A 10,158-nucleotide genomic window follows, 5' to 3' on the forward strand; every position below is an offset into this window, starting at 1 on the left:
GCGTAGTGTGTTACCAACTGTTTTTTTGGTGACTCTGGTCCCAGCTGCCTTGAGATCATTGACAAGTTCCTCCCGAGTAGTTCTGGGCTGATTCCTCACCGTTCTCATTATCATTGAAACTTCACGAGGTGAGATCTTGCATGGAGCTCCAGACCGAGGGAGATTGGCAGTTAATTTATGTTTCTTCCATTTGCGAATAATTGCACCAACTGTTGTCACCTTCTCACACAGCTGCTTGGCGATGGTCTTGTAGCCCATTCCAGCCTTGTGTAGGTCCACAATCTTGTCCCTGACATCCTTGGAAAGCTCTTTGGTCTTGGCCATGGTGAAGAGTTTGGAATCTGGATTGATTGATTGCTTCTGTGGACAGGTCTCTTTTATACAGGTAACGAGCTGAGAGGGCTCCCAATGTCAGCTCCTTACCTGTATAAAATACACCTGGGAGCCAGAGATCGTGCTGACTGATAGGGGATCAAATACTTATTTCATTCATGAAAATGCAAATTAATGCATAACTTTTTTTGTAATGCATTTTTCTGGATTTTTTTGTTATTGTTGTATCTCTCACTGTTCACATAAACCTACCATTGACATTGTAGAGTGATCATTTCTTTGTTAAGGGGGAACATTACAAAATCAGCTGGGGTTCAAATAATTTTTTCCCTGACTGTATGTTCAGTTTTGGACTGAAACATGTCTCTGTGTCTGTAGGGCAGCCAGTCTGGATGAGTCGCACATGGCCATGAATCAGATCCTCAACACAATGAAGGTCCACAACTTCAAGCCGGAGGTTCAGCTGGAGGCTCTGCAGGTCAGCCTGGTCTTTCTCTGCCCAGGTACTTTCAACCAAGCATTTCCCTTTTTATTTGTGTTTATCTGTGAATGCAGTTTTAATAATAAGCATTAAATTGCAGTTCAGGCAGTCTAATCCCAGGTGACCAGCTCTAAATGCAGTTGTGAAAATGCTTGACAAACCTCACAAACACCAGTGGATAAACTTCTCTTTGTGACACACTCAGACTGTGGTCTTCTCTAGCTGTATTGCAATACAATTGAACATTTCTCTGTACTTGGCCTCTGCTCCCAGCACTGTGTGATTAGTGACTGACAGCAGAGTGGTTCTGTCTGTGTGTATATGTTTGCTTTGCTCTTTGTCTTCACTTGCTTCCTTGGTGTGTGTGAATTGCCAGACAGAAGTTTAAGGGAGCATGGCGCCTCGGTCGCAGATCCTGACGTGGCTGACGTATCACTGAAGGTCCTGAAGAACCAGTGTGTGGTGGAAGGAGCTCACACTCTCTTCTTGGAGGTTCTCAACAGAGTATGACCACACACTGACCAACCTGAAAATATGTCACTGACTTGCTCCATCTTTTTCAGCTTTTCCCCTTAGTTTGAGCATTTTATGTTCCTGAGTGCCTTTTTAAATTGGGCTGTTAAAATAAAATAACATCAGAGTCCCAAAAGAGTAGGCAATTGTAGAACTTGAAAAAGATTTTACTGGTAGATGTCTATTACTTGGTCCAACTCATTTATGTGACTGAAATAAAAGAAATATTTTAAAATGAATCAAGATATTTAAGCATGTTTTGTCCTTTGTTTCTTTTGTTTTTTGTCAACTTTGCCATGTAATAACTCACAGTACTAAAACATTGTAATTTTTTTGACAGTGATATTTGTTATTTAAATGCAGACACCATATAAACAGCTTCAGCCAGTGTGATACTCAGTGCTGTTTGTGTCTGTGTGCAGTTCATCAGTAGTGCGATCATACAGAAGCGTGGTCTGAAGGTGCTGTCCTCTCTGGCCGACTGCTCCGGTGCAGTGGACCTGCTCTGCCAGCAAGGGGCCATAGACACAGTGCTGCACACACTACAGATGTTCCCACAGGAACAAGGTACATGACTGTCATTAACAATCAGTAGCCTGAACAAATATAAATGAGATTTTTGTCAGTTTTACCATCAAATGTCATTGCTCAATTTGTCTGCCCCTCAAGGGACAGGGAGGCGGGTTTAGAAGTATTGTAGTTGTAATGAATGTAGTGAATGATAAACAAATTTGTCCAGGTGAGAAGAAAAAAGCTCCACAAGAAAAGTAAACGCAACATTTCCTGTATATAAATGTGAATATACAGTGGAAAATCCTCACCTGAACATTTAAAAATGTCCTGACTTCCAAATTAAAGCTGACTAATGATGCTTTCGCTAACTTTGATGACCTCCAGAGATACACTACTGGGGCCTGACCCTGCTCAACTACCTCGTATCCAAGATGAAGCTGCCAAGGACAACTGTGCCTGTTCTGGCCTCAGTTGTGGTCGGCTCACTCATTCAGTACAGCGAGGACGCTGAGATGCTGCTGAAGGTAACTTTAGTGATTTACTTTGATAGAATTTGCTTAACCCTGTTCATAGATGCATGCACACTGACTGCTGCAGTGGGTTCTTTTTTTATATATACACACACACACACACACACACACACACTGTATATGTATGTATAGATGATTGATTGCCCCCTGGTGGCTGTTTGCAGTATAGGTCATAAATCCTGCCTCCTCCATGTTAATGGACGGTACATGAGCCAAATTAAAAACTCAAAAAGTACAAATCAAATAAATTTTTCCCAGAGGTGAGTTCTGTCATTTCTGGTAGATATTACCACACTTATGTGTATACAAGAGGCCTTTTTGTAGTAAGGTTGTTTTTAGTTATTTGATGATATAAAAAGGGGTCTATTTTGGATGATTGGACAGCTTTGGTTGGCTGTCTGATAAATCGCTCAACTACTGTATTCACACTATTTTGGCTTCTCTTTTGCATAGTGGAGGGAAGTGATGATGCGTCATCTATATTTATATTCGGTCTGTGGTTGAACACACTGCATCTTTTTCATTAGGTGTTTAATCCAAAACTGTACTGACAGCTTGTCAAGAAATAGCAGTTAGATCACTGGACACCACTCTCCACCGAAACTGGAAAAATACAATTAAATTAATTAAGAGTAAATAATTTTAGAGTAGAGTGACCAGCAACAACAACTAAAGAACTGCTGAGAATTGACCACAGATGTGTCAGATGTCATGTTTTTTTTGTCGCTGCTGCATCATGTGGCCCTGCTTTAAACTTCATGAAAATTTCATATAGGTTCTCTGAATCAAAAACCAATTGATAACTTGTGATTGCATGTTCTTACAACAGTATGCTCCCTACTTTTAATAATTCTATTTACAGCGGCAGTCCAACTAAAAGCTGTTGTAATGTTAAATGTTGATACAGTTGATTGCCGTTCATCTAGATACAGAGGATCAAGATTAAAGATTTTTATTGTCGATTCACTATATGTGCAGGATATACAGAAAATCAAAATATTGTTTCTCTCTCACCTAATATTGAATGCCATACCATTTAAGAAACTAAAATAGGATAAGAAAACTAAATTAAAGTAATTAGGATAAAACTAAACGGTACAACCTCACTTGGACAATGTTGCATGCTGTAGAAGTTGTAAGACTTTTACTTGTTATAGTTTTGTGCTTGTAAACTTGATATGTTGCTGGTTGTCTGTGCCACAGTGCTTTCAGGTGGCTGCGAGGATGCTTGACACCTGTCCAGGAGCAGCTGCTGTAATGCAGTGCAAAGACTTTGACAGGCACATCTTCCAACACCTCAGAGAGGAGACTGCTGACCAGAGCAGGAACCCAGTGAGTTAGATCATCACTATGAGGCTGACCTTTGTGGTTTTCAATGAAACGTCTCCACAACTACTGGATGGATATTTCCATGAAACCTCTTGTAGACATTCATGTCTTTTTTTTTTTTTTTAGGATGGATTGTAATCACTTTAATCTGATGAATTTTCATCATAAGGTCCAATTTAAATTTTGTCCAATACTTTAGTTTATGACCAAATACATGCAAAAGTGAAGAAACTCCCATCATCTTTAGCTGGTCACTGTCTTTAGTGCTAATTAGCAAATGTTAGCATGCTAACAGGCTAAACTAAGGTGGTGGACATGTCAGTTATACATGTTGATACATTGGCACTGTCACAAATGCTTTTTTTTTTTTTTAATTCAGATATGATGTAACTGAGTGGAAATATTAGGTGTTTCAGTCCTGCTCACATACTGTGTATCAGTTGGCAAACATTGGTGAAACACAGGCTGTACTGTAAACACACAGGAACACACACTACAAAAAAGACTTTGCAGGACATACCAGACATACTTATAGACTGTTAATTATTTAGGCCACTTGTTTACTGAGCTTAATTGGGAACATATTTTAACTTTCTGTTGTCAGCTGCGTAAGTCAGTGTGCCTGGCTTTGTCTAAGATGTGGTGTGACTCAGAGCTACGCTACAACATGCTGGAAAAAGCCTGCAGCGACGGAGATACGATGATGGCTGAGTGTCTAATTGAGCTGGGCGCCGACATCAATGGGATGGCAAAAACAGAGTCTCTCATTTACCAGGTTAGAAGTCACAAACCTCACAGGCCAGGATTAGGGATGGATGACTTACAAAAGACTAATTTTAATTTAAAAGAATCTTCAGAATTGAACAGCAGAAGCTAAAATGTCCTGACATTTAGCGGTTAGAGTGGGACAAGGCCCAAACACAGAGCCCAGTGCTCCAGCCCTACCTCCTCTGTGCTGTTTGCAGGTGTGTGAGAGAGGCGGACCGACGGAGATGGTGGAGCTTCTGCTCTGCCGAGGTGCACATGAGCAGCACCTCCGCAGGGCTCTGGCCGTGAGTGTGAAGCGGGGTGATGGGCCCACAGTCATTCAGCTGCTGGGCCGTTTGGGTCTGGACCTCAACAACGGTGCCCTCTGCCTTGGAGGCTTAAGACTAGGTCACCTAGATGCTGCATGGCTCAGCCCCCTGCTGGCTGTAGGAGGAAGGACGAACAGTCACCGTTACAACAACAGTGAGGAGGAGGAGATGCATTTCTCTGGGTTGTATTATTGTAAATAGACTATTAGATAGCAAAGTTGTGATGGGTATGTTTCAGAGTTTTCTGACATTTCCTAAACTAAACAGCTGATCAGTTATTTGGAAAAAATATTAGCTATAATCTAATTTCTAAATTATTGTCTGTGTAACTTGTCTCTCTTTAAGGTAAAGGTGTGACTTTGGCGAGATACATCCAGTCTTTGCAGAGGTCCAGGAGTGTGGGCAGTCCTCTCCGGTCCATAGGGGATCCCTGCCTGAACGCAGGCTACATTTCCGATGAGAGCGATGACTCTAGCATCAGCTTTACGTCTGTGGATGATAGCCTGTTTTTCAACGATGACATGGAGAGTGACGGTAAAGTTTCAAAGATGCTGGCTAGAGTTAATCCTGCTGTGTGTTCATAGATAAGTTCTATAAGTTCTATCATAACCACAGTCTATCAAAAAGGAGGTCAGGTTTCAGCCTCGTCTTCCTTAGTGTGATGATGTTGATGTTTGTCATCTCACAGTGACTCTTAAAAATTACACATTTTAGAGCATATTTACTACCCTAATTATCAATAACAAAACACTTCTGCCTGTGTGGTGACATGCATGATGCTACAGAGACTGTGCACTGTTGGCGTTTGTCTGAAGGCTTTTTTCTTAAGCCAGGCTGCCAAAAACAAAAAAACGTTTTGATATCAATGGGACTGGTTTAAATAAGAGCAGCTGTGTATCTGCAGGCCAATGGTGGGACTGACGGTGACTTTTCAGGTTAGGAGAAAATGGGAGGAAATCATAGAACTATACAGAATATTAAAGAAATGTGGGCTGTTGCTCTGCTGCCATTTTTCATTTCACAGATGATAACCAATCATTTTTGAAAAGTAGGTGATATGAAACCTATTTGGGGAGTAGCAAACATCGATGTCCTAAACTAAACTGAACCTCAAAGGAGAAGAACAGTGTATTCTGGCAGCATGATTATTACCCAGTGAATATTAACATGATTAAAGGTATTTTCTGTTGCTTGTACTCATGTTGTGTGCACTTCCTTTTGTAGGTAGTGATTCACTGTCAGGTGCTCTGCCTCCAAAGCTGTGTAACAATTCAGCAGAGGAGCTGAGGGGGGGATCCTTCAGAAGGAAGCAGGAACATGGCAGATATGCCAGTGCAGAGGTAAAACCTCATCCAGATTTATTACTCTGTGGTAAAGTGACAGGGCTAAGTGTAAATACTACTGTCCTGTTCAGCACGATCAATTCATTAGTTTTCAAATTAAATCAAAATCCTAAAACACCAAGTAAATTACTGTAGGTTTGTATCTACTGTAGTTATGTACAACTATGAATCTCAGTCAAATGTAAACCTGTTCCCTCAGTGTTTCTCTCTGGTGTCTGTCTTCTTCCAGTTCCAGAGTGGTCAGACTGAGAGTGAACACACTGAGTCTGTACACAGGAAATGTGGGAGCACTGGCCCAAACCGAAAAGGTAACTCCATCAGATTAAAATCAGCTCCTTCTCATATTGTCAAACACAGCCTCACAGAAAAGCTTTGATTCTCTCCCTCAGTGCTGAGGTCTGATGAGAACTCGGCTGTTCTGTCCAAAGAGAGGGTGCGAATACACCTGCTGGACCTGTCAGGGAATGACTTGGACTCTCTGTCCAGTCTGATGGACGATGGATTCGTGCTGCAGCAGCTGGGGCATCTCCTCCGCTTGGACCTGAGCAGCAACAATCTCCTGGAGTTTCCTTCAGCTCTTTGCCAGGTGAAGCTTCTGATCTGTGCTTTATCACCACATGATTCAAGTGATGAGATGAAACGTAGGCTGAAGGTTTTTTGCTTTGATTTCACGCAGTGTTTGAAGAGTCTGACTCGACTGGACTTGCAGGCCAACCAGCTTCAGTCGCTGCCAGCGGGGCTGCTCTCTTTGCCCTCACTGAACATGCTGAACATCTCTCGTAACTCAGTGGGTCCCCTGCTGACCTTTGACCCTGCCGTCACCTGCCCATCACTGCGGCAGCTCAATCTGTCTTTCAACAAAATCACCACGTTCCCTTACGAGCTGGGGCGTGTCATGGATCACCTGGAGGAGCTTATTATGGAAGGGTAGGCTGCTGGGAAAAGTAGTTGATTTACAGCAAAAAACTGACTCTCTGCCACTTTTGTAGTGTAAATTCTATCAGTTGGAGGTATGAGGTTCTGAGAACATGGCAGTGAGGAAGTGAACGCACTCGCATCACTTTCACTGATGTGTTAGGTGCTAGGTGCTGTGAAAACAAAGCCACATAATAAGATTCTGTCTCGACTTCAGGGTTATAGAAAGAAATGCAGAAATTTATGAAATATGATTTTAACAGAACAGAAAGCCAGGCAAGTTTTTATTAATTACAGGGAATTTCCTGATGTGACTGTAGAATGACTCTTGGATAAGTTTTCTGATTGTTTTCATGACTTTTGATCTCAACCACATTGTCAGTTAAATATAATTATGTTATTGGCTATTGTAAATGCAAATCCTAGTAAACATTATTTCATTTTTTCTATGGGTCAGATTCCTTACTAAATATATTACTGCCGTGCTATACAAGTGACCAGGTGAAATACTAGAAAGTATTCAATGAGCGCAAGTCTGCATACTCCTAAATTTGTTTGTGGAATAATAAAATATTTTGTTTAATGTTAATTGTAGCATGCACATTCCAGATTTCTGTTAATTGAAGTAAGAGCAGTAGTTCAGGACAGAATAGCAAAAGTGTCATAATATACTTCATTTCATAATGTTAAGAAACCCATTTAAGGATTTTCTGGATTAGCACCAAAATCAACCCTTGGTGCATGGTGTAACTTTTCAACAAATGGCAATCAAGTCAGCCTTTTAAGATGGTCTGAGAGAAGTTTTAGAAGTATGCTCACCAACAAATGGGGCTGAAAACATAACAGTCACACCTAGTGTAATGTTATACTCATTGCTTTACTGTCCACAATCACCTGCTCTTTATGCCAGGTCAGATTTTTTATTAAAACCACATAGTTATTTATGTCAGACTGAATAATTATTGATTTAAAAATAAATAAATAAATTTTTCCTTTCAGTAACAGTATAACTGAGCTGTGTGCACCACTGTGCCTGTCGGAGATCAAGTTGCTTGATGTAAGCAGGAACGGCGTGGAGAATGTTTCTCCAGACTTCCTGACCAACTGCCCCAAACTGGAAACCTTCAATGTTTCCATGAACAAAGTCTGTGAGTACTATCGACTGATTATTGCAGTTAAAGATCTTTGGATCTTCTTTGTCTGCCTGTAGTTTACTCTGGGATACACACACAAGCACATGACCCAGAATAGGATGCATTCATATTCTGTTTGAGAATGTGGTCATTGTCCTCTCCAGGTTCCCTGGCACATCTGCCATCCAAGATCACAACACTGAAGCTAGCAAACAACAGCTTCACTTATGTTTCTGAGGCTATACTTGATCTGCCAAAGTGAGTCGATTCTCAGCTACTTTTCACACGCCATACTTCTAACATATTGTTTATACAATTTTGAAGACTGTTAAACACTAACTTTTACTGACTTCTAGCTATAAGATGAAGATTTCATGAATCCCGCTTTCTATTATACAAACACTTGAATCTCATGCTTCTGTTTGTCCAGCTTGAGGTCACTGGACATGAGAATCAACAAGATCACTGTTCTGCCTGGCCCAGGATTCTGGGCATCCAGCAACCTCCGAGAGCTGATGTTCAGCCAGAATTGTATCACAGCTCTGGATCTGAGCAGCCCCGTCTACAAATGGACCAGACTGGAAAAACTCCACCTGAGTAATAACAAGCTCACTGAGGTGAAGGGAAAAAAGTCTACATGATTTTCTTGGCTGCTATGAGCTCATGTCTCATTGCTCTAAAGCAAATCTGTCTCGAACGAATATTGTAAGGTTGTATAATGAGTGAATGGCAGAACATTGCCGATATACATGTTTAATGGTGGTGTGTACTTTATGCAGATCCCTCCACAGATTGGCTTGTTGGAAGACCTGACCTCCCTGGATGTGAGCCATAACACAGGCCTGCGGTCCTTCCCTGATGAGATGGGGAAACTGGGCAGACTGTGGGACCTGCCACTGGACCTCAAACCCATTGGCAGCAAGACCAAAGACATTGTTAGGTCAGGGTTTTGACAGTTGTGTTTTTGTTTGTATTATTATTATTATAATTATTATTATTATTATTATTAAGTCCCTTTGACTAACAGCCCTTTATCATCTTAAATTCCATTTGTAAGCACTGCCTTTCCTCCACCCACTCACCAGGTTCCTGCAGCAGCGGCTGAAGAAAGCAGTACCGTACTACCGGATGAAGCTCATTGTGGTGGGGAATGTGGGGAGCGGGAAGACGACCCTGATCCAGCAGCTGATGAAGCTGAAGCGCTCCCAGCGGAACTCCAAGAGAACTGCTGTCGGTATCCATGTCCAGGACTGGAACATCAGGGATCAGAGCACCAAGAAGAAAATGGTGCTCAACGTGTGGGACTTCTCAGGTTGGCCAACATTTTCAAGCTGAATAGCTTCGTTTACAGAACACGTCTTGTTCACATTGTTTAGGGCTAAATTGCCAAGTAAAAAAGCAGCTTAAAAATGTAAAGGATTGTAAATGTACATTTCTAGCATGCTTAGCAGGTTTCTAGTGTATAGTGGCAGTAGTGTTATGAATAGAACAGTATTTGGGTTTCCTGTTCAGCTGAAGTGATTTCGTTCACTCCCTGCCTCTTTACCTTACAGGTGGAGAGGAGTTCAGTGGCTCTCACCCTCACTTCCTGACTTCCAGAGCTCTCTACTTGGTGGTTTACAACCTCAGCAAAGGAGCTAGTCAGGTGGATGCCCTCAAGCCCTGGCTCTTCAACATCAAAGTGAGCCCAAAGATTCATCTAGTCATGATAAATGTTTTTGTAATGACTGTGTCCTGGTCTTAGTTCAGCTGAGACACCTGTAGGTTGAGATCAGGTTAAAACAGCCATAATTTAGTAATTTATAGTGTTGAGCAAAGTAAAACTTTACGACTATTTGGCTAAAGTGTTGATCCAGGTCAGGTTTTACTTTCTGACAGTGGGAGAAATCTTTGCACTTATCTTTACTTCAGGCAGTAGCTCCGCTCTCCCCTGTCATCCTGGTGGGAACCCACACAGATGTGAGTGAGGAGCTGCAGCTGCAGGCCTGCATG

At 41.7% G+C, this 10,158-nt stretch overlaps 1 protein-coding gene across 1 annotated transcript in view; it reads left to right on the top strand.

Moving 5' to 3' along the window:
* The window catches only part of lrrk2 (leucine-rich repeat kinase 2), a 30,620-nt gene that overhangs the window by 9,843 nt on the left and 10,619 nt on the right, over positions 1-10,158 (top strand). The window contains 19 exon segments of the mRNA XM_020593444.1: positions 712-836; positions 1,191-1,318; positions 1,750-1,894; positions 2,225-2,364; positions 3,574-3,702; positions 4,304-4,474; positions 4,665-4,929; positions 5,121-5,309; positions 6,000-6,115; positions 6,348-6,426; positions 6,508-6,704; positions 6,795-7,045; positions 8,033-8,181; positions 8,331-8,424; positions 8,597-8,783; positions 8,946-9,106; positions 9,252-9,478; positions 9,720-9,847; positions 10,078-10,158. Of these exon segments, the coding sequence (XP_020449100.1) occupies positions 712-836; positions 1,191-1,318; positions 1,750-1,894; positions 2,225-2,364; positions 3,574-3,702; positions 4,304-4,474; positions 4,665-4,929; positions 5,121-5,309; positions 6,000-6,115; positions 6,348-6,426; positions 6,508-6,704; positions 6,795-7,045; positions 8,033-8,181; positions 8,331-8,424; positions 8,597-8,783; positions 8,946-9,106; positions 9,252-9,478; positions 9,720-9,847; positions 10,078-10,158 (2,962 nt within the window).

Source organism: Monopterus albus, unplaced genomic scaffold, assembly GCF_001952655.1.
Source record: "Monopterus albus unplaced genomic scaffold, M_albus_1.0 scaffold19.1, whole genome shotgun sequence".
Taxonomy (NCBI): domain Eukaryota; kingdom Metazoa; phylum Chordata; class Actinopteri; order Synbranchiformes; family Synbranchidae; genus Monopterus; species Monopterus albus.